Source organism: Oncorhynchus tshawytscha, unplaced genomic scaffold (assembly GCF_018296145.1).
Source record: "Oncorhynchus tshawytscha isolate Ot180627B unplaced genomic scaffold, Otsh_v2.0 Un_contig_4047_pilon_pilon, whole genome shotgun sequence".
NCBI lineage: Eukaryota > Metazoa > Chordata > Actinopteri > Salmoniformes > Salmonidae > Oncorhynchus > Oncorhynchus tshawytscha.
The window spans coordinates 137,101-162,701 of NW_024609572.1; the positions used below are offsets into that span (position 1 = coordinate 137,101).

At 43.1% G+C, this 25,601-nt stretch overlaps 1 protein-coding gene across 4 annotated transcripts; it reads left to right on the top strand.

Moving 5' to 3' along the window:
• Positions 1-24,971, top strand: LOC121845183 (annexin A5-like). Of its 4 annotated transcripts, none has more exons than XM_042315976.1 (13): positions 1-23; positions 4,802-4,849; positions 11,968-12,052; positions 12,143-12,237; positions 15,849-15,962; positions 16,047-16,137; positions 16,307-16,386; positions 18,557-18,607; positions 20,791-20,884; positions 21,502-21,597; positions 23,819-23,877; positions 24,005-24,127; positions 24,575-24,971. In XM_042315976.1, the coding sequence occupies exons 2-13, from the start codon at positions 4,847-4,849 to the stop codon at positions 24,635-24,637; spliced, it is 954 nt and encodes a 317-aa protein (XP_042171910.1). In that variant the 5' UTR covers positions 1-23; positions 4,802-4,846; the 3' UTR covers positions 24,638-24,971. The 4 variants fall into 4 exon arrangements, with proteins under 4 accessions (XP_042171910.1, XP_042171911.1, XP_042171909.1 ...); XM_042315975.1 differs by lacking the exon at positions 1-23 and adding an exon at positions 32-160; XM_042315974.1 differs by lacking the exon at positions 1-23 and adding an exon at positions 2,828-2,908.
• The last annotated feature ends 630 nt before the right edge of the window (positions 24,972-25,601 follow it).

A 25,601-nucleotide genomic window follows, 5' to 3' on the forward strand; every position in this document is an offset into this window, starting at 1 on the left:
CCAGTCTGACGAGTCGCTGTGCGGTGAGTTGTTTAGTCATAAAGGGTGGAGTCCCGACTCTCGCTCAGGGAACTCGTTTTTCCACTCTTTCTCAGCCTCCCTTTTCTCTTTCTCTTTCTCCGCTTCCATTCACTGAGCTCTGTTGCAGACTCGATCTCCGGTAAGTTTATACCGCTCTTATTAACCGACAACATCAGTGGGTTTATGAGTTGCTAAAGTGGTTAGTCTTCTGAATCAGACAGTTGATGTTTATTCTGTGAGCGGTGAGATACACCAGAATACTATCAGATTAGGGGATAAATAAATACAATTCAACTTGGTTCATTGTAACCGGAGTTATTTCAATAACCTCCGGTAGGCAAAATTCGGGTTTTAATAACCAAAGCGGTTTTCCGTTTTCTTCCTACGAATGTGACTCTATCTTCGGAACAGTTTAAACTACAACATATTTCGACCCCATGTCCCCATCACTGAAAGACAAGCCTGTCAGGAACACATACAGTATGTGTCTTCTACAACAGAGTGGACTAGACCAGACACTCAATCAGACTGGAGGGAAAATAACATCGTCGATAATGACGACGTGAATCTTTTCAACACAGAATTTCAGACAAACGCATTTCCTGATAATCTTCTGAACTTCCCAATACATTTCGGATGCATTTCAGTCACTGTCATAACCCCATTTTAAGAGAGTAAACATTGACCGCTGATTACATTACATTGGTAATCCCTGGGCTAAAACATACAGAGACGCTAACTACCTTTAGCCCTATTGACTATAGTGTCTCCCAGCGGTGGAAAAACTACTGAATTCTCATAGTTGACTAAAAGTAAAGATAAATTAACAGAAAATGACTCAAGTGAAAGTCACCCAGTAAAACACTACTTGAGTAAAAGTATTTGGTTTTTAATATAATTAAGCATAAAAAGTACATGTAAAAGTCTGAATATTTTTTAATTCCTTATTAAGCGAACCAGACGGCACACTTTTATTACTTTTATTATTTACGGATAGCCAGGGGCACAGTTCAACACTCAGACATCATTTACAAACAACGCATTTGTGTTTAGTGAGTCCTCCATATCAGAGGCAGTAGGGATGACCAGGGATGTTCTCTGTTTAGTGAGTCCTCCAGATCAGAGGCAGTAGAGATGACCAGGGATGTTCTCTGTTTAGTGAGTCCTCCAGATCAGTAGAGATGACCAGGGATGTTCTCTGTTTAGTGAGTCCTGTTTAGTGAGTCCTCAGATCAGAGGCAGTAGGGATGACCAGGGATGTTCTCTGTTTAGTGAGTCCTCAGAGGCAGATCAGAGGCAGATAGGGATGACCAGGGATGTTCTCTGTTTAGTGAGTCCTCCAGATCAGAGGCAGTAGGGATGACCAGGGATGTTCTCTGTTTAGTGAGTCCTCCAGATCAGAGGCAGTAGGGATGACCAGGGATGTTCTCTGTTTAGTGAGTCCTCCAGATCAGAGGCAGTAGGGATGACCAGGGATGTTCTCTGTTTAGTGAGTCCTCCAGATCAGAGGCAGTAGAGATGACCAGGGATGTTCTCTGTTTAGTGAGTCCTCCAGATCAGAGGCAGTAGGGATGACCAGGGATGTTCTCTGTTTAGTGAGTCCTCCAGATCAGAGGCAGTAGAGATGACCAGGGATGTTCTCTGTTTAGTGAGGCCTCCAGACCAGAGGCAGTAGGGATGACCAGGGATGTTCTCTGTTTAGTGAGGCCTCCAGACCAGAGGCAGTAGGGGGAGAAGGGCCTTGGTCAGGGAGGTGACAAACCTTCCAGAAGGACAACCATCTCTACAGGCCTTTATGGTAGAGTGGCCAGACGGAAGCCACTCCTCAGTAAAAGGCATGACAGCCCGCTTGGAGTTTTCTAAAAGGCACCTAAAGGACTCTCAGACCATGAGAAACAAGATTCTCTGGTCTGATGAAACCAAGATTGAACTCTTTGGCCTGAATGCCAAGTGTCACGTCTGGAGGAAACCTGGCGCCATCTCTACGGTGAAGCATGGTGGTAGCAGCATCATGCTGTGGTGATATTTTTCAGTGGCAGGGACTGGGAGACTAGTCAGGATTGAGGCAAAGATGAACGGAGCAAAGTACAGAGAGCTCCTTGATGAAAACCTGCTCCAGAGCACTCAGGACCTCAGACTGGGGTGAAGGTTCACCTTCCTACAGGACAACGACCCTAAGCACACAGCAAAAACAAGGCAGGAGTGGCTTCGGGACAAGTCTCTGAATGTCCTTGAGTGGCCCAGCCAGATTCTGGACTTGAACCCGATCTAATATCTCTGGAGAGACCTGAAAATAGCTCTGCAGCGACGCTCCCCATCCAACCTGACAGAGCTTGAGAGGATCTACAGAGAAGAATGGGAGAAACTCCCCAAATACAGATGTGCCAAGCTTGTAGCGTCATACCCAAGAAGACTCAAGGCTGTAATCGCTGGGTCTGAATACTTATGTAAATGTTATATTTCCATATTTTATTTTTAATACATTTGCCAAAAAATTATAAAAACCTGCTTTTGCTTTGTCATTATGCAGTATTGTGTGTAGATTGATGAGGGGTGAAAAATTATTTAATCCATTTTAGAATAAGGCTGTAACGTAACAAAATGTGTAAAAAGAGAAGGGGTCTGAATACTTTCTGAATGTACTGTATCTAGCCAGCTCTGAACACCTGTGTGTAAGCCAGTGGGCGCGTTCAAACGTATCACTTTTATCAAGTCGGTGACTGTCATTGGTCAGCCTTTCAAAGTAAAAAGTTCAAACTTCATGAACTTTACACATCATGTGATCAAAGTATTGGCCATTGACAGGTCTCCATAAGAATGAATGGAATTCTACAGGTTCAAGGACGCAATTACCAAGGACTGTGGGCTCTCCTTCTCCGTGGCCGACGTGAGTAAGACATTCTGTCCCAGTCTGCTGTCCCCACTTGTTTCAAGATGTCCGCTATTGTTCCTGTACCTAAGAAAGCAAAGGTAACTGAGGTAAATGACTATCGTCCTGTAGTACTCACTTCTGTCATCATGAAGTGCTTAGAGGCTAGTCAAAGATCATATGTCCTCTGCTGTACCTGTCATCCTAGACCCACTTCAATTTACTTACCGCCCCAATAGATCCACAGACGATGCAATCGCCATCACACTGCACACTGCCCTATCCCATCTGGACAAGAGTAATACCTATGTACGAATGCTGTTCATTGACTATAGCTCAGCATTCAACACCATAGTACCCTCTAAGCTCATCATTACGTTCGAGACCATGGGTCTTGACCCCGCTATGTGCAACTGGGTCCTGGACTTCCTGACGGGCCGCCCCCCAGGTGGAGAAGGTAGGAAACAACATCTCCACTTCGCTGATCTTCAACAAATGGGCCCTGTACTCCCTGTTCACCCATGACTGCGTGGCCATGCACGCCTCCAACTCAATCATCAAGTTTGCAAACGACACAACAGTAGTAGGCTTGATTACCAACAACGACGAGACGGCCTACAGGGAGTAGGTGAGGGCCCTCGGAGCGTGGTTCCAGAAAAATAATCTCTCACTCAACGTCAACCAAATAAAGGAGCTGATCGTGGACTTCAGGAAACAGCAGAGGGAGCACCCCCCTATCTACATCGACGGGACAGTAGTGGAGAAGGTGGAAAGTTTTAAGTTCCTCGGTGTACACATCACTGACAAACTGAAATGGTCCACCCACACAGACAGCGTGGTGACGAAGGCGCAACAGCGATTTCGCTACACCCAAAATAACATCTGTGAATGTGACAAATAAAATGTGATTTTATTTGAATGACATTTAAATAAAGTATTTTTGATTAAAAAAAAAAACATTTAGCAAAGCTCTAAAAATGATACTTAAAGGAAAATGTTTAAAATATATTTGTTTGTTTTTTATCAGTATGTTTAGCTGACATAATGTAGCGGCTGCATGAAGGTGTCTGCAGTAGAATACAGGTGGTATAAACCAATGGGGACACTAAAAGCTTCCCAGATAAAATGTTTAGATGACAGTTAAGCAAGCTGTGGATAAGAAGCTAGTTGTGGGTGAGCTGTGGATAAGAAGCTAGTTATGGGTGAGCTGTGGGTGAGCTGTGGATAAGTGAGCTGTGGGTGAGCTGTGGGTGAGCTGTGAGCTGTGTGAGCTGTGGGTGAGCTGTGAGTGAGCTGTGGGTGAGCTGTGGGTGAGCTGTGAGTGAGCTGTGGGTGAGCTGTGAGTGAGCTGTGGGTGAGCTGTGGGTGAGCTGTGAGTGAGCTGTGGGTGAGCTGTGGGTGAGCTGTGGGTGAGCTGTGAGTGAGCTGTGGGTGAGCTGTGGGTGAGCTGTGGGTGAGCTGTGGGTGAGCTGTGGGTGAGCTGTGGTGAGCTGTGAGTGAGCTGTGAGTGAGCTGTGAGTGAGCTGTCAGTGAGCTGTGGGTGAGCTGTGGGTGAGCTGTGAGTGAGCTGTGGGTGAGCTGTGGGTGAGCTGTGAGTGAGCTGTGAGTGAGCTGTGGGTGAGCTGTGATTGAGCTGTGGGTGAGCTGTGGGTGAGCTGTGAGTGAGCTGTGGGTGAGCTGTGAGTGAGCTGTGAGTGAGCTGTGAGTGAGCTGTGAGTGAGCTGTGGGTGAGCTGTGGGTGAGCTGTGGGTGAGCTGTGGCTGTTGCAGAACAGAAGAACATTCTATAACTGCTGTATGAATGGAAACATGCAGTGTTTTTTTCATGACTTTAAAAGTGGAACACGTTTTGACTGCGTTTTGAAGCGTTTAGCTGGTCTGGATGTGATTCTAAGTGTGTTTCTCTTTTCAGACACCTCCTCCTCCTAATCAAACCAACGGTCACCAATCTACCACAATGGTAAGTTGACTTCCCTGAAGACCCCTCTACAGTGGAACGTTTCACTGCCCCACCTGGAGGATTCTGGTCAAATGTTCAACTTTCCATTTCTCCCTGTAATGTGACACGCTATCAGCAGCACAGCCCATGAGACTATCATTAAATAATCATTAGCTAAACAACATGAACACAGAACAATAGACAATATCAACACAGAACAATAGACAATATCAACACAGAACAATAGACAATATCAACACAGAACAATAGACAATATCAACACAGAACAATAGACACCGGTAGAATGGAGGGAGGTCATTATAGAATAGGTTATTACACTAGACCAATAGGTTATTACACTAGACCAGTAGGTTATTACACTAGACCAGTAGGTTATTACACTAGACCAGTAGGTTATTACACTAGACCAGTAGGTTATTACACTAGACCAGTAGGTTATTACACTAGACCAGTAGGTTATTACACTAGACCAGTAGGTTATTACACTAGACCAGTAGGTTATTACACTAGACCAGTAGGTTATTACACTAGACCAGTAGGTTATTACACTAGACCAGTAGAATGGAGGGAGATCATTATAGAATAGGTTATTACACTAGACCAGTAGGTTATTACACTAGACCAATAGGTTATTACACTAGACCAGTAGGTTATTACACTAGACCAGCGGGTTATTACACTAGACCAATAGGTTATTACACTAGACCAGTAGGTTATTACACTAGACCAGTAGGTTATTACACTAGACCAGTAGGTTATTACACTAGACCAGTAGAATGGAGGGAGATCATAATATAATAGGTTATTACACTAGACCAGTAGGTTATTACACTAGACCAGTAGGTTATTACACTAGACCAGTAGGTTATTACACTAGACCAGTAGGTTATTACACTAGACCAGTAGGTTATTACACTAGACCAGTAGGTTGGTACACTAGACCAGTAGGTTGGTACACTAGACCAGTAGGTTATTACACTAGACCAGTAGGTTATTACACTAGACCAGTAGGTTATTACACTAGACCAGTAGGTTATTACACTAGACCAGTAGGTTATTACACTAGACCAGTAGGTTATTACACTAGACCAGTAGGTTATTACACTGGACCAGTAGAATGGAGGGAGATCATTATAGAATAGGTTATTACACTAGACCAGTAGGGTTCCCATCCCAGTTAAATGGGTTCCCATCCCAGTGAAATTGGTTCCCATCCCAGTTAAATCCAAGTTAAATGGGTTCCCATTCCAGTTAAATGGGTTCCCATCCCACTTAAATGCGTTCCCATCCCGGTTAAATCCAAGTTAAATGGGTTCTCATCCCAGTTAGATGGGTTCCCACCCCGGTTAAATCCAAGTTAAACAGGTTCCCTTCCCAGTTAAATCCAAGTTAAATGGGTTTCCCAGTTAAATCCAAGTTAAATGGGTTCCCTTCCCAGTTAAATCCAAGTTAAATGGGTTCCCTTCCCAGTTAAATCCAAGTTAAATGGGTTCCCAGTGCATTTTCAACTCTTCTGATGATTTTCTCACAAATATTTTGTAATGCTTCTGATGAAAGACAATTCTAGTTTCTAGAAAACCACACTGCTACAGAGAGTTGGAGGCCTTCTAATGAAAACCAGCCCTCTTTATTTCTAGTGTGTTCACAGTGTGTCTCTCTGTGTGTGTGGAGCAGAGGGGCTGTATTTGGGGAAGTCAGTATGAGTCATGTGTGCTGGCCTTTCTTCAGACAGGGTGGGGCTCTGCCTCCTCTCTCTCTCTCTCTCTCTCTTCCTCTCTCTTCACTAGACCTCTAGGTTCCTCCCCCTCTAGACCTCTCTCTTCCTCCCCATCTCTTATTTCACTAGACCTCTCTCTCTCTCTCTTCTCTCCTCCCTCTCTTCTCTAGACCTCTCTCTCTCTCTTACCCTCTCCTCTCTCTTATTCACTAGACCTCTAGGTTATTCTCTCTCTCTCGGGTTCTTCTCTCCTCCTCTCTCTCTCTCTCTCTCTTCCTCCTCTCTCCCTTCCCCCTATTACACTAGACCCCCTCCCCCTTCTTCCTCCTCTCTCGCTCCTCCCTCCCTCTCTCTCTCGCTCCTAGACCAGCTCCTCCCCCTCCCTCTCCCTCCCTCCCTCTCAATTCAATTCAAGGGTCTTTATTGGCATGGGAACACATGTTTACATCGCCAAAGCAAGTGAAATAGATAATCTCTCTCACACACACACGTACACACACACACACACACACACACACACACACACACACACACAAAGAGCGGGGGAGGGAGAAGTTGTAAACCGGACACTGATAGTTTGAGTAAACAGTAGATGGTGTGTTTACTGATGTCATTAATCAGATGATCTCTGACAGACGCCTCCTGCCACATCGATATGTAGTGTAGACTGAGACTACACTATTTTATACTGTCAACAGGTTCATTACATTAGTAGACTGGGACTACACTACTTTATACTGTCAACAGGTTCATTACATTAGTAGACTGGGACTACACCACTTTATACTGTCAACAGGTTCATTACATTAGTAGACTGGGACTACACCACTTTATACTGTCAACAGGTTCATTACATTAGTAGACTGGGACTACACCACTTTATACTGTCAACAGGTTCATTACATTAGTAGACTGAGACTACACTATTTTATACTGTCAACAGGTTCATTACATTAGTAGACTGGGACTACACCACTTTATACTGTCAACAGGTTCATTACATTAGTAGACTGGGACTACACCACTTTATACTGTCAACAGGTTCATTACATTAGTAGACTGGGACTACACCACTTTATACCAGTTCATTACATTAGGTTCTTTATATTACATTACATTAGTAGACTGGGACTACACCACTTTATATCAACAGGTTCATTACATTAGTAGACTGGGACTACACCACTTTATCAACAGGTTCATTACATTAGTAGACTGGGACTACACCACTTTATACTGTCAACAGGTTCATTACATTAGTAGACTGGGACTACACCACTTTATACTGTCAACAGGTTCATTACATTAGTAGACTGGGACTACACCACTTTATACTGTCAACAGGTTCATTACATTAGTAGACTGGGACTACACCACTTTATACTGTCAACAGGTTCATTACATTAGTAGACTGGGACTACACCACTTTATCAACAGGTTCATTACATTAGTAGACTGGGACTACACCACTTTATACTGTCAACAGGTTCATTACATTAGTAGACTGGGACTACACCACTTTATACTGTCAACAGGTTCATTACATTAGTAGACTGGGACTACACCACTTTATACTGTCAACAGGTTCATTACATTAGTAGACTGGGACTACACCACTTTATACTGTCAACAGGTTCATTACATTAGTAGACTGGGACTACACCACTTTATACTGTCAACAGGTTCATTACATTAGTAGACTGGGACTACACCACTTTATACTGTCAACAGGTTCATTACATTAGTAGACTGGGACTACACCCTTTATACTGTCAACAGGTTCATTACATTAGTAGACTGGGACTACACCACTTTATACTGTCAACAGGTTCATTACATTAGTAGACTGGGACTACACCACTTTATACTGTCAACAGGTTCATTACATTAGTAGACTGGGACTACATCACTTTATACTGTCAACAGGTTCATTACATTAGTAGACTGGGACTACACCACTTTATACTGTCAACAGGTTCATTACATTAGTAGACTGGGACTACACCACTTTATCAACAGGTTCATTACATTAGTAGACTGGGACTACACCACTTTATACTGTCAACAGGTTCATTACATTAGTAGACTGGGACTACACCACTTTATACTGTCAACAGGTTCATTACATTAGTAGACTGGGACTACACCACTTTATACTGTCAACAGGTTCATTACATTAGTAGACTGGGACTACACCACTTTATACTGTCAACAGGTTCATTACATTAGTAGACTGGGACTACACTATTTTATACTGTCAACAGGTTCATTACATTAGTAGACTGGGACTACACCACTTTATACTGTCAACAGGTTCATTACATTAGTAGACTGGGACTACACCACTTTATACTGTCAACAGGTTCATTACATTAGTAGACTGGGACTACACCACTTTATACTGTCAACAGGTTCATTACATTAGTAGACTGGGACTACACCACTTTATACTGTCAACAGGTTCATTACATTAGTAGACTGGGACTACACCACTTTATACTGTCAACAGGTTCATTACATTAGTAGACTGGGACTACACCACTTTATACTGACTCAACAGGTTCATTACATTAGTAGACTGGGACTTCAACAGGTTCATTACATTAGTAGACTGGGACTACACCACTTTATACTGTCAACAGGTTCATTACATTAGTAGACTGGGACTACACCACTTTATACTGTCAACAGGTTCATTACATTAGTAGACTGGGACTACACCACTTTATACTGTCAACAGGTTCATTACATTAGTAGACTGGGACTACACCACTTTATACTGTCAACAGGTTCATTACATTAGTAGACTGGGACTACACCACTTTATACTGTCAACAGGTTCATTACATTAGTAGACTGGGACTACACCACTTTATACTGTCAACAGGTTCATTACATTAGTAGACTGGGACTACACCACTTTATACTGTCAACAGGTTCATTACATTAGTAGACTGGGACTACACCACTTTATACTGTCAACAGGTTCATTACACAGTAGACTGGGACTACACCACTTTATACTGTCAACAGGTTCATTACATTAGTAGACTGGGACTACACCACTTTATACTGTCAACAGGTTCATTACATTAGTAGACTGGGACTACACCACATACTGTCAACAGGTTCATTACATTAGTAGACTGGGACTACACCACTTTATACTGTCAACAGGTTCATTACATTAGTAGACTGGGACTACACCACTTTATACTGTCAACAGGTTCATTACATTAGTAGACTGGGACTACACCCTACACCATTAGTAGACTTATACTGTCAACAGGTTCATTACATTAGTAGACTGGGACTACACCACTTTATACTGTCAACAGGTTCATTACATTAGTAGACTGGGACTACACCACTTTATCAACAGGTTCATTACATTAGTAGACTGGGACTACACCACTTTATATTGTCAACAGGTTCATTACATTAGTAGACTGGGACTACACCACTTTATACTGTCAACAGGTTCATTACATTAGTAGACTGGGACTACACCACTTTATACTGTCAACAGGTTCATTACATTAGTAGACTGGGACTACACCACTTTATACTGTCAACAGGTTCATTACATTAGTAGACTGGGACTACACCACTTTATACTGTCAACAGGTTCATTACATTAGTAGACTGGGACTACACCACTTTATACTGTCAACAGGTTCATTACATTAGTAGACTGGGACTACACCACTTTATACTGTCAACAGGTTCATTACATTAGTAGACTGGGACTACACCACTTTATACTGTCAACAGGTTCATTACATTAGTAGACTGGGACTACACCACTTTATACTGTCAACAGGTTCATTACATTAGTAGACTGGGACTACACCACATTACATTAGTAGACTATACTGTCAACAGGTTCATTACATTAGTAGACTGGGACTACACCACTTTATACTGTCAACAGGTTCATTACATTAGTAGACTGGGACTACACCACTTTATACTGTCAACAGGTTCATTACATTAGTAGACTGGGACTACACCACTTTATACTGTCAACAGGTTCATTACATTAGTAGACTGGGACTACACCACTTTATACTGTCAACAGGTTCATTACATTAGTAGACTGGGACTACACCACTTTATCAACAGGTTCATTACATTAGTAGACTGGGACTACACCACTTTATCAACAGGTTCATTACATTAGTAGACTGGGACTACACCACTTTATACTGTCAACAGGTTCATTACATTAGTAGACTGGGACTACACCACTTTATACTGTCAACAGGTTCATTACATTAGTAGACTGGGACTAGTTTGTCAACAGGTTCATTACATTAGTAGACTGGGACTACACCACTTTATACTGTCAACAGGTTCATTACATTAGTAGACTGGGACTACACCACTTTATACTGTCAACAGGTTCATTACATTAGTAGACTGGGACTACACCACTTTATACTGTCAACAGGTTCATTACATTAGTAGACTGGGACTACACCACTTTATACTGTCAACAGGTTCATTACATTAGTAGACTGGGACTACACCACTTTATACTGTCAACAGGTTCATTACATTAGTAGACTGGGACTACACCACTTTATACTGTCAACAGGTTCATTACATTAGTAGACTGGGACTACACCACTTTATACTGTCAACAGGTTCATTACATTAGTAGACTGGGACTACACCACTTTATACTGTCAACAGGTTCATTACACAGTAGACTGGGACTACACCACTTTATACTGTCAACAGGTTCATTACATTAGTAGACTGGGACTACACCACTTTATACTGTCAACAGGTTCATTACATTAGTAGACTGGGACTACACCACTTTATACTGTCAACAGGTTCATTACATTGGTAGACTGGGACTACACCACTTTATACTGTCAACAGGTTCATTACATTAGTAGACTGGGACTACACCACTTTATACTGTCAACAGGTTCATTACATTAGTAGACTGGGACTACACCACTTTATACTGTCAACAGGTTCATTACATTAGTAGACTGGGACTACACCACTTTATACTGTCAACAGGTTCATTACATTAGTAGACTGGGACTACACCACTTTATACTGTCAACAGGTTCATTACATTAGTAGACTACTGTACCCACAGTCCTCTCTGGTCTACCCTGGATTACATTACCCACAGTCCTCTCTGGTCTACCCTGAACTACTTTACCCACAATCCTCTCTGGTCTACCCTGAACTACATTACCTACTGTCCTCTCTGGTCTACCCTGAACTACTTTACCCACAGTCCTCTCTGGTCTACCCTGAAATACTTTACCCACAGTCCTCTCTGGTCTACCCTGAACTACTTTACCCACAGTCCTATCTGGTCTACCCTGAACTACATTACCCACAGTCCTCCTATGTGTCTGGTCTCTGATAGGCTGGTCGAGGCAGTGTGAGAGCCAGTGGAAACTTCAACGCCAACCAAGATGCAGAGATACTCTACAAGGCCATGAAGGGACTGGGTCAGTGGTGTGTGTGGTCTGAATGTGATGCAAAGTGAGGGAGTAACCATGGCACCAAAGATTTGACTATGGTGTTTGTTGTTACCATAGGAACCGATGAGGATTCCATCATGAAGTTGTTGACGTCTCGTAGCAACAGCCAGAGACAGCAGATCAAAGCTGCATACAAGACCCTGCATGGCAAGGTCAGAACACAACCACAATACAACCACAATACAACCACAATACAACCACAACCACAATACAACCACAATACAACCACAATACAACCACAATACAACCACAATACAACCACAACCACAATGCAACCACAATACAACCACAATACAACACAACCACAATTCAACAACAGCACAACCACAATACAACCACAACACAACTACAACCACAATACAACCACAATACAACCACAACCACAACCACAACCACAATGCAACCACAACAACCACAATACAACCACAATACAACCACAACCACAATACAACCACAATACAACCACAACCACAATGCAACCACAATACAACCACAATACAACACAACCACAATTCAACCACAGCACAACCACAAAACAACCACAAGACAACTACAACCAAAATACAACCACAATACAACCACAACACAACCACAACCACAATACAACCACAATACAACCACAACCACAATACAACAACAATACAACCACAACCACAATACAACAACAATACAACCACAACCACAATACAACAACAATACAACCACAACCACAACACAACCACAATACAACCACAACCACACAACCACAATACAACCACAATACAACCACAACCACAACCACAACCACAACCACAATACAACCACACAACCACAACCACAACCACAACCACAATACAACCACAATACAACCACACCACAACAACCACAACCACAACCACAATACAACCACAACCACAATACAACCACAACCACAATACAACCACAATACCACCACAACCACAATACAACCACAATACAACCACAACCACAATACAACCACAATTCAACCACAACACAACCACAATACAACCACAACCCCAATACAACCACAATACAACCACAACCTCAACACAACCACAATACAACCACAACCTCAACACAACCACAATACAACCACAACCTCAACACAACCGCAACACAACAACACAACCAACCAATACAACCACAATACAACCACAACCACAATACAACCACAATATAACCACAACACAACCACAATACATCCACAACCACAATACAACCACAGCCACAATACAACCACAATACAACCACAACCACAACCACAATACAACCACAACCACAATACAACCACAATACAACCACAACCACAGTCACAATACAACACAATACAACCACAATACAACCACAACCACAATACAACCACAATACAACCACAATACAACCACAATACCACCACAACCACAATACCACCACAACCACAATACAACCACAACCACAATACAACCACAACCCACAACCACAATACAACCACAACCTCAACACAACCACAATACAACCACAACCTCAACACAACCACAATACAACCACAACCTCAACACAACCACAATACAACCACAACCTCAACACAACCACAACCACCAAACAACCACAACCACAATACAACCACAACCACAACCACAACCACAACCACAACACAACCACAATACATCCACAACCACAATACAACCACAACCACAATACAACCACAATACAACCACAACCACAATACAACTACAACCATCATACAACCACAATACAACCACAACCACAACACAACTACAACCACAACCACAATACAACCACAGTCACAATACAACCACAATACAACCACAACCACAATACAACCACAACCACAATACAACCACAATACCACCACAACCACAATACAACCACAATACAACCACAATACCACCACAACCACAATACAACCACAATACCACCACAACCTCAATACAACCACAATTCAACCACAACACAACCACAATCAACAACCACAACCACAATACAACCACAACCAATACAATACAACCACAATACAATACAACCACAACCTCAACACAACCACAACCTCAACACAACCACAATACAACCACAATACAACCACAACCTCAACACAACCGCAACCACAATACAACCACAACCACAATACAACCACAACCACAATACAACAACAATTCAAACACAACCACAATACAACCACAACCACAATACAACCACAACCCCAATACAACCACAATACAACCACAACCTCAACACAACCACAATACAACCACAACCTCAACACAACCACAATACAACCTCAACACAACCACAATACAACCACAACCTCAACACAACCGCAACCACAATACAACCACAACCGCAACCACAATACAACCACAACCACAATACAACCACAACCACAATACAACCACAACACAACCACAACCACAATACATCCACAACCACAATACAACCACAGCCACAATACAACCACAACCACAATACAACTACAACCATCATACAACCACAATACAACCACAACCACAATACAACCACAATACAACCACAGTCACAATACAACCACAATACAACCACAACCACAATACAACTACAACCATCATACAACCACAATACAACCACAACCACAATACAACCACAATACAACCACAACCACAACCACAATACAACCACACAATACAACCACAATACAACCACAACCACAATACAACCACAATACCACCACAACCACAATACAACCACAATACCACCACAACCACAATACAACCACAATACCACCACAACCACAATACAACCACAATACCACCACAACCACAATACAACCACAATTCAACCACAACACAACCACAATACAACCACAATTCAACCACAACACAACACAATACAACCACAATACAACACACAACACAACCACAATACAACCACAACCACAATACAACCACAACCCAACACAATACAACCACAACCACAAACCACAACCACAACCACAACACAACCACAATACAACCACAATACAACCACAACCTCAACACAACCGCAACCACAATACAACCACAACCACAACACAACCACAATACAACCACAATACAACCACAACACAACCACAACCACAATACATCCACAACCACACTACATCCACAACCACAACACAACCACAACCACAATACATCCACAACCACAATACAACCACAACCACAACTACAATACAAATACAACCACAACACAACCACAATACAACCACAATACAACCACAATACAACCACAATACAACCGGAACACAACCACAATACAACCGGAACACAACCACAATACAACCATAACACAACCCTAACACAACCATAACATAACCATAACACATCCCTAAACACAACCATAACACATTCCTAAACACAAATCAAATCAAATCAAATGTATTTATATAGCCCTTCGTACATCAGCTGATATCTCAAAGTGCTGTACAGAAACCCAGCCTAAAACCCCAAACAGCAAGCAATGCAGGTGTAGAAGCACGGTATTTCTCCATATTTCGCTCTCTCTCTCCTCTCTCTCTCTCTTTCTCTCTCCCTCCCTCCTCTCGTCCTCCTCCCTCTCTCTCTCTCTCTCCCCTCTCTCTCCTCCTCTCTCTCTCTCTCTCTCTCTCTCTCTCTCTCTCTCCCCTCTCTCCTCTCCTCCTCTCTCTCTCTCTCCTCTCCTCCCACCTCCTCCTCCTCTCTCTCTCCTCCCACCTCCCTCCCTCCTCTCTTCCCCCCCCCCCCCTCCCTCCCTCCCTCCCTCCTCTCTCCAGGACCTGGTAGGTGATCTGCAGGGTGAACTGGGGGGAAAGTTTGAGACTCTGGTAGTGGCTCTAATGACTCCGCCCATCCTCTACGATGTGACATCACTACGGAACGCCATCAAGGTATTTTACCCAGGACTAGTGATGTCATATCCTGTGAGTGACGGTGTGATGTCATAGTGACTGTGTGTTGATGTCACGGTGTAGGGGGCGGGGACCGATGAGAAGGTGCTGATTGAGATCCTGTCTTCTAGAACGGCCCAGCAGATTAAGGACATCACTGCTGCCTATCGCCAGGGTAACACACAGATACACACACACACACACACACAGACACAGACACACACACACACACACACACACACACACACACACACACACACACACACACACACACACACACACACACACACACACACACACACACACACACACACACTGACTCACTGATTGTGTGTGTGTTCCAGAGTTTAATAAGAACCTGGAGGAGGATGTAACAGGAGACACGTCAGGTCACTTCAGGAGACTGCTGGTCATCTTGCTACAGGTGAGGGGTCAGAGGTCAGGGGAACATAGATCTGGTATATATAGATGTGTGGGACATAGATCTGTACGAGCCAAAAGTTTGGACATCTACTCATTCCAGGGTTTTTATTTATTTTTTACTATTTTCTACATTGTAGAATAATAGTGAAGAAATCAGACCTCTGAAATAACACATATGGAATCATGTAGTAACCAAAAAAGTGCCTTGATGACAGTTTTGCACACTCTTGGCATTCTCTCAACCAGCTTCATGAGGTAGTAACCTGCAATTCAAAATGTTTTTTAGCTTTATTTGACTTCAGTTAAGAACAAATTCTTATTTTCAATGACGGCCTAGGAACAGTGGGTTAACTGCCTTGTTCAGTGGCAGAACAACAGATTTGTACCTTGTCAGCTTGGGGATTTGAACTTGCAACCTTCCGGTTACTAGTCCAACGCCCTAACCACTAGGCTACCTGCCTCCCCTAACAGGTGTACCTTCTTAAAAGTTCATTTGTGGTATTTCTTTCCTTCTTAATGCATTTCAGTCAATCAGTTGTGTTATGACAAGGTAGGGGTGGTACTGTATACAGAAGATAGCTCTATTTGGTAAAAGACCAAGTCCATATTATGGCAAGAACAGCTCAAATAAGCAAAGAGAAACGACAGTCCATCATTACTTTAAGACATGAAGTCAGTCAATCGGGAACATTTCAAGAACTTTGAAAGTTTCTTCAAGTGCTATGATGAAACTGGCTCTCACGAGGACCGCCACAGTAAAGGAAGACCCAGAGTTACCTCTGCTGCAGAGGATGAGTTCATTAGAGTTACCAGCCTCAGATTGCAGCCCAAATAAATGCTTCACAGATTTCAAGTAACAGACACATCTCAACATCAACTGTTCAGAGGAGACTGCGTGAATCAGGCCTTCATGGTCGAATTGTTGCAAAGAAACCACTACTAAAGCACACCAATAATAAGAAGAGACTTGCTTGGGCCAAGAAACACGAGCAATGGACATTTAGACTGGTGGAAATCTGTTCTTTGGTCTGAGATTTTTTTTCAAATTTGAGATTTTTTGTTCAAACTGCCATGTCTTTGTGAGACACAGAGTAGGTGATTGGATGATCTCCGCATGTGTGGTTCCCACCGTGAAGCATGGAGGAGGAGGTGTGGGGGTGCTTTGCTGGTTACACTGTCAGTGATTTATTTAGAATTCAAGTCACACTTAACCAGCATGGCTACCACAGCATTACGATACGCCAGCAGCGATACGCCATCCCATCTGGTTTGCACGACTATCATTTGTTTTCAACAGGACGATGACCCAACACACCTCCAGGCTGTGTAAGGGCTATTTGACCAAGAAGGAGAGAGATGGAGTGCTGCATCAGGTGCCCTGGCCTCCACAATCACCCAACCTCAACCCAAATGAGATTGTTTGGGTTAAATTGGACCGCAGAGTGAAGGAAAAGCAGCCAACAAGTGCTCAGCATATGTGGGAACTCCTTCAAGACTGTTGGAAAAGCATTCCTGGTGAAGCTGGTTAAGAGAATGCCAAGAGTGTGAAAAGCTGTCATCAATGCAAATGATGGCTACTTTGAAGAATCTAAAATATATTTTGATTTGTTTATTTTATGGTTTTGATGTCTTCACTATTATTCTAAAATGTAGAAAATAGTAAAAAATAAAGAAAAACCCAAACTTGTCAAAACTTTTGACTGTGGATGTGTGGGACATAGATCTGACAGATATAGATGTGTGGGACATAGATCTGACAGATATAGATGTGTGGGACATAGATCTGACAGATATAGATGTGTGGGACATAGATCTGACAGATATAGATGTGTGGGACATAGATCTGACAGATATAGATGTGTGGGACATAGATCTGACAGATATAGATGTGTGGGACATAGATCTGACAGATATAGATGTGTGGGACATAGATCTGACAGATATAGATGTGTGGGACATAGATCTGACAGATATAGATGTGTGGGACATGGATATGACAGATATAGATGTGTGGGACATGGATCTGACAGATATAGATGTGTGGGACATGGATCTGACAGATATAGATGTGTGGGACATAGATCTGACAGATATAGATGTGTGGGACATAGATCTGACAGATATAGATGTGTGGGACATAGATCTGATAGATGTGCTCTCTCTCCTCTCAGGCCAGTAGACAGCAGGGGGTACAGGAGGGGAACATAGAGGCTGACGCACAGGTAAGAGAGTGTGTGTGTGAGTGTGAGAGAGAGAGAGAGAGAATCACATGTGTATCTCTGAAATATGTGATAGTAATCAGATTTACTGCTAAGTCACAATGACTTCTTTGACTTGTGTTCTGCTCAGGGGTGTGTGACAAAGTGTCTGTGTGTGACAGTTATGTGTGTGTAGAATAACACTCCCCACACAGCCACCCCTTGTGTAAGCGTGTGTGTGTTGGTGTGTGAGAGAGGCAGAAGGTGTGTTGATAGTGATACCCAGTGTTGAATGCTGCCATCTAGTGGTCATACTGAGACAGAAGGTGTGTTGATAGTGATACCCAGTGTTGAATGCTGCCATCTAGTGGTCCCAGTGTTGAATGCTGCCATCTAGTGGTCATACTGAGACAGAAGATGTGTTGATAGTGATACAGAAGATGTGTTGATAGTGATACCAGTGTTGAATGCTGCCATCTAGTGGTCATACTGAGACAGAAGGTGTGTTGATAGTGATACCCAGTGTTGAATGCTGCCATCTAGTGGTCATACTGAGACTACCCAGTGTTGAATGCTGCCATCTAGTGGTCATACTGAGACAGAAGGTGTGTTGATAGTGATACCCAGTGTTGAATGCTGCCATCTAGTGGTCATCAGACTGAGTGATACAGTGTTGAATGCCAGTGTTGAATGCCATCTAGTGGTCATACTGAGACAGAAGGTGTGTTGATAGTGATACCCAGTGTTGAATGCTGCCATCTAGTGGTCATACTGAGACAGAAGGTGTGTTGATAGTGATACCCAGTGTTGAATGCTGCCATCTAGTGGTCATACTGAGACAGAAGGTGTGTTGATAGTGATACCCAGTGTTGAATGCTGCCATCTAGTGGTCATACTGAGACAGAAGATGTGTTGATAGTGATACCCAGTGTTGAATGCTGCCATCTAGTGGTCATACTGAGACAGAAGGTGTGTTGATAGTGATACCCAGTGTTGAATGCTGCCATCTAGTGGTCATATTGTTTTTATTTCACCTTTATTTAACCAGGTGGTCAGTTGAGAACAAGTTCTCATTTACAACTGAGACCTGGCCAAGATAAAACAAAGCAGCGCAACACAAACAACAACAGAGTTACAGACACAATAGAAGAAAAAAAAGAAAGTCTATATACAGTACGTGCAAATGGAGGTAAGGCAATAAATAGGCCATAGTAGCGAAGTATTTACAATTTAGCAAATTAACACTGGAGTGATAGATGAGCAGATGGTGATGTGCAAGTAGAAATACTGGTGTGCAAAGAGCATATGAGGGTATGTTTGGCAGCATGAGTGAATGATGCTTTGTTGCGAAATGGGAAGCTGATTGGATTGGAGATGATTAATGTGAGTCTGGAAGGAGAGTTTACAGTCTAACCAGACACCTAGGTATTTGTAGTTGTCCACGTATTCTAACTCAGATGCTCAGAATTGAACCCTGTGTCACCCCCATAGAGACTGCCAGAGGTCCGGACAACAGGCCCTCCGATTAGACACACTGAACTCTATCTGAGAAGTAGGTGGTGAACCAGGAGAGGCAGTCATTTGAGAAACCAAGGCTGCTGAGTCTGCCGATAAGAATGTGGTGATTGACAGAGTCAATCAATTGAAGGACTGTCATGTACAGAATGATGTGTATTTACAACAGGTGGTGATCTACAGAATCAAACTAAAACTCCCCAAATCAAGTCAAATCAAGTCAAATACAAAGTCAAGTCTGTTTCAGTTAAGCAACAATGTATTTATCCTCAATGTAAAGTCAATGTATTTATCCTCCAATGTAAAGTCAATGTATTTATCCTCAATGTAAAGTCAATGTATTTATCCTCCAATGTAAAGTCAATGTATTTAACCTCAATGTAAAGACAACGTTCAGTTCAGTTCCACAATCCAGAAAGAAAATCCCCAAGTCAGTAAACATCCAGTGGGGATCCCTGGCTTGATGTGATCAGTTCAGTAGGCCTGAGAAAGAAGTCCACAAAGTTAAACTTATTTTGATAATCAACACAATGTCCCTTCAGTCTTGTGTGGAACTGAGAACTGGGTTTTTAAACCAACAGGTTATTTAGAGACCAAACTTTTGTGACAAAAACAGATGTAGAGCTTCATACAGCATGTCAGATCTTTGACTGTGACTGTGTGTGTGTGTGTGTGTGTGTGTGTGTGTGTAGACTTTGTTCTCTGCAGGAGAGAAGAAGTTTGGGACCGATGAAGAACAGTTCATCACCATCCTGGGGAACAGGAGCACTGAACACCTGAAGAGAGGTGGGAGGGGGGTGAACACCTGTGGAGAGGTGTGGGGGGACCACCTGAGGAGAGGTGGGGGAGGGGGAACACCTTAGGAGAGGTGGGGGGGGACGGGGACACACCTGAGGAGAGGTGTGGGGGAGGGGGAACACCTTAGGAGAGGTGGGGGGACGGGGACACACCTGAGGAGAGGTGGGAGGGGGTGAACACCTGTGGAGAGGTGTGGGGGGGGACCACCTGAGGAGAGGTGGGGGAGGGGGAACACCTTAGGAGAGGTGGGGGGGACGGGGACACACCTGAGGAGAGGGTGGGGGGGTCAACACCTGAGGAGAGGTGGCGGGGTGAACACCTGAGGAGAGGTGTGTTTGTGGGGGGTTGAACACCTGAGGAGAGTTGGGGGGGGTGAACACCTGAGGAGAGTTGGGGGAGGGGGTGAACACCTGAGGAGAGTTGGGGGAGGGGGTGAACACCTGAGGAGAGTTGGGGGGGGTTGAACACCTGAGGAGAGGTGTGTGTGGGGGGGGGGGGTCAACACCTGAGGAGAGGTGTGTATATAAAGGGTATCAACGCACACTTTCTGTGACCTATACGTGTGTGTGTGTGTGTGTGTGTGTGTGTGTGTGTGTGTATATCAGTGTTTGCTGCGTACATGAAGCTGGCAGGGTATGAGATGGAAGAGAGTATTCAGAGAGAGACTTCTGGAGGACTGAGAGACCTGCTACTGGCCGTGGGTAAGACACACACCACACACACACACACCACACCACACCACACACACACCACACACACACCACACACACCATACACACACCACACACACACCATACACACACCACACACACCATACACACACCACACACACACCATACACACACACCACACACACACACACACACACACACACAGTTCTAAAAACACATATCTAGTATTAGAATGATCTTCTTCCTCGTATGGAGAAAATAGATATGTTTATATTTTCAAGCTTTTTTGACAATTAATTTCATTACAATTTCATTATTACGATGACTCTCTAAATCCACCTTTCCCCACCTCTCTCTCTCGCTCTGTCCTCTCTCTCTATCCTCTTTCTCCGTTTCTCTTTCCCCTCTCGCTCTGTCTCTGTCTGTCTCTCTCTATCCTCTTCCTCCTCCCTCCCTCCCTCCCTCTCTCTGTCTCTCACTCACCCTACCCTCTCTCTCTCTCCGTCTCTCTTCCTCCATCTCTCTCTCTTCCTCCCTCTATCTCTCTCTTTCTCTCCCTCTCTCTGTCCTCTCTTCTCTCTCTCTCTCTCTCTCTCGCTCTGTCTCTCTTCCCCCATCTCTGTCTCTCTCTCTTTCTCTCTCTCTGTCTCTCTCTCTCTCTCTCTCTCTCTCTCTCTTTCTCTGTCTCTCTTTCTCTCTCTCTCTCTCTCTCTCTCTCTCTCTCTCTCTCTCTCTTTCTCTCTCTCTCTCTCTCTCTCTCTCTCTCTCTCTCTCTCTCTCTCTCTTTCTCTGTCTCTCTCTCTGTCTCTCTCTCTGTCTCTCTCTCTGTCTCTCTCTCTGTCTCTCTCTCTCTCTCTCTCTCTCTCTCTCTCTCTCTCTCTCTCTCTGTCCTCTCTCTCCTCTCTGTCAATTCAATTCAATTCAAGGGCTTTATTGGCATGGGAAACATGTGTTAACATTGCCAAAGCAAGTGAGGTAGATAATATATAAAGTGAATATATAAAGTGAAATAAACAATAAAAATTAACAGTAAACATTACACATACAGAAGTTTCAAAACAATAAAGACATTACAAATGTCATATTATATATATACAGTGTTTTAACAATGTACAAATGGTTAAAGGACACAAGATAAAATAAATAAGCATAAATATGGGTTGTATTTACAATGGTGTTTGTTCTTCACTGGTTGCCCTTTTCTCGTGGCAACAGGTCACAAATCTTGCTGCTGTTATGGCACACTGTGGAATTTCACCCAGTAGATATGGGAGTTTATCAAAATTGGATTTGTTTTTCGAATTCTTTGTGGATCTGTGTAATCTGAGGTAAATATGTCTCTCTAATATGGTCATACATTGGGCAGGAGGTTAGGAAGTGCAGCTCAGTTTCCACCTCATTTTGTGGGCAGTGAGCACATAGCCTGTCTTCTCTTGAGAGCCATGTCTGCCTACGGCGGCCTTTCTCAATAGCAAGGCTATGCTCACTGAGTCTGTACATAGTCAAAGCTTTCCTTAATTTTGGGTCAGTCACAGTGGTCAGGTATTCTGCCGCTGTGTACTCTCTGTTTAGGGCCAAATAGCATTCTAGTTTGTTCTGTTTTTTTGCTAATTCTTTCCAATGTGTCAAGTAATTATCTGTTTGTTTTCTCATGATTTGGTTGGGTCTAATTGTGCTGCTGTCCTGGGGCTCTGTGGGGTGTGTTTGTGTTTGTGAACAGAGCCCCAGGACCAGCTTGCTTAGGGGACTCTTCTCCAGGTTCATCTCTCTGTAGGTGATGGCTTTGTTATGGAAGGTTTGGGAATCGCTTCCTTTTAGGTGGTTGTAGAATTTAACGTCTCTCTTCTGGATTTTGATCATTAATGGGTATCGGCCTAATTCTGCTCTGCATTATTTGGTGTTCTACGTTGTACACGGAGGATATTTTTGCAGAATTCTGCGTGTAGAGTCTCAATTTGGTGTTTGTCCCATTTTGTGAAGTCTTGGTTGGTGAGCGGAGCCCAGACCTCACAACCATAAAGGGCAATGGCACTGACTGATTCAAGTATTTTTAGCCAAATCCTAATTGAGTATGTTGAAATTTATGTTCCTTTTGATGGCATAGAATGCCTTTCTTGCCTTGTCTCTCAGATCGTTCACAGCTCTGTCTCTCTCTCTCTCTGTCTCACTCTGTCTCTCTCCTCTGTCTCTCTCTCTCTCCTCTGTCTCTCTCTCTGTCCTCTCTTCCTCCATCTCTGTCTCTCCTCTGTAGTAAAGTGTGCTCGGAGCGTCCCAGCCTACTTTGCAGAGACTCTTTACTATTCGATGAAGGTAAGAATCTATTTTCTCCATACGAGGAAGAAGATCATTCTAATACTAGATATGTGTTTTTAGAACTGTGTGTGTGTGTGTGTGTGTGTGTGTGTGTGTGTGTGTGTTTGTTTGTGTGTTTGTGTAGGGTGCAGGAACTGACGACCAGACCTTAATCAGAGTGATGGTGAGTCGTAGTGAGGTGGACATGTTGGATATCAGAGCTGATTACAGACGCCTCTTCGCCAAGTCTCTGCACTCTGCTATACAGGTATATACTGAATATCTCTCTCTGTCTCAGTATTCTGCTATACAGGTATATACTGAATATCTCTCTTCCCCTTGCTCTCAGTACTCTGCTATACAGGTACAATGGGGCAAAAAAGTATTTTGTCATCCACCAATTGTGCAAGTTCTCCCACTTAAAAAGATGAGAGAGGCCTGTAATTTTCATCATAGGTACACTTCAACTATGACAGACAAAATGAGAAAACAAAATCCAGAAAATCACATTGTGGGATTTTTTATTAATTTATTTGCAAATTATGGTGGAAAATAAGTATTTGGTCAATAACAAAAGTTTATCTCAATACTTTGTTTTATACCTTTTGTTGGCAATGACTGAGGTCAAATGTTTACTGTAAGTCTTCACACACTGTTGCTGGTATTTTGTCCCTCCATGCACCTCTAGAGCTGAGTAAGTATGTGTGTGTTGCAGGGTGATACCTCTGGTGACTACCGTAAGGCCCTCCTCCTGCTCTGTGGCGGCAATGACGCGTAACCGTGGCGATGATCCCTGAAGGAGCGATACCTGGAGAGACCTCCTCTCTGACTGGCCCCTCTAGCTGTCAATCACTCTCTGAGTCCTGTGTAACCCAATAGGAGAGCTCTGCTGGCCACAGTGCAGCACTGTGATAGGTTATGATAGATTTAATCCTGTGTGTATCTGTAGCTAACATCCTTAAAGCTTTACTCTGCTTCATATCTACATCACTAAAGTCATAATAATGCTGACAGTCATGTTTTACTATCAGTTATATAACAACTAAAGACTGTTTTCATATTTTTACTGTATGTAAGGCAAGACTGAAGACATAATAAACATTTTGACAGCAGGTTTGTAGTGAGACGTGTCTGTCTGTCCGTGAAGTGAGATGACCTGGTCGCTAGGAGACACAACTGTTAACTTTTATTCAGTTATCCGTAGTTTGAAGTTTTATTGGGATTATAACAACACATGATATGCAGTCATCTAAAATAACATTTTACCAATTCCAGTCCAGAGCAGTGGGATCAAACTGTAGAACCCAGTTTCTACATTTATAAAAACAGATTTTTTTAGAAACAGAACCACTACATTTTTATCTCTGGGACCCTCAGGACGACAAATCAGATTAAGATTACTGAATGTAATTATTTACCTTCAGAGGTGAATGTATCAAACCAGTGATAAGTGTGTTGTTGTTATCCTCAAACATGGTGTTTTTTGTTGTTGTAAAAGCTACTGAAATTGGACACTGCAGTTAGATTAACATTAATTTATGAATTCTGCCCATATAAGACATGTCTATGTCCCGGAATTGGCTGTCGTTTACAGAGTCATTCTAGTCACATTATCGCTTTTTGAGCAACAACTGTCCCGGTTTAGGGACACCGATCCCATAGAGGTTAATTAACAGGGGGCAGTATTTTCACATCCGGATGTGTAACGATCGTAGTTGGAATGAGGTGAGGACCAAAGCGCA

Excerpts from the sequence above, each read along its gene's own strand:
- LOC121845183 (XM_042315974.1), top strand. The coding sequence starts at position 2,843 with ATGGAATTCTACAGGTTCAAGGACGCAATTACCAAGGACTGTGGGCTC. Across the intron at positions 15,963-16,046 it reads CACTACGGAACGCCATCAAG|GGGGCGGGGACCGATGAGAA; the intron begins GTATTTTACCCA and ends GTCACGGTGTAG. Across the intron at positions 21,598-23,818 it reads AGACCTGCTACTGGCCGTGG|TAAAGTGTGCTCGGAGCGTC; the intron begins GTAAGACACACA and ends TCTCCTCTGTAG.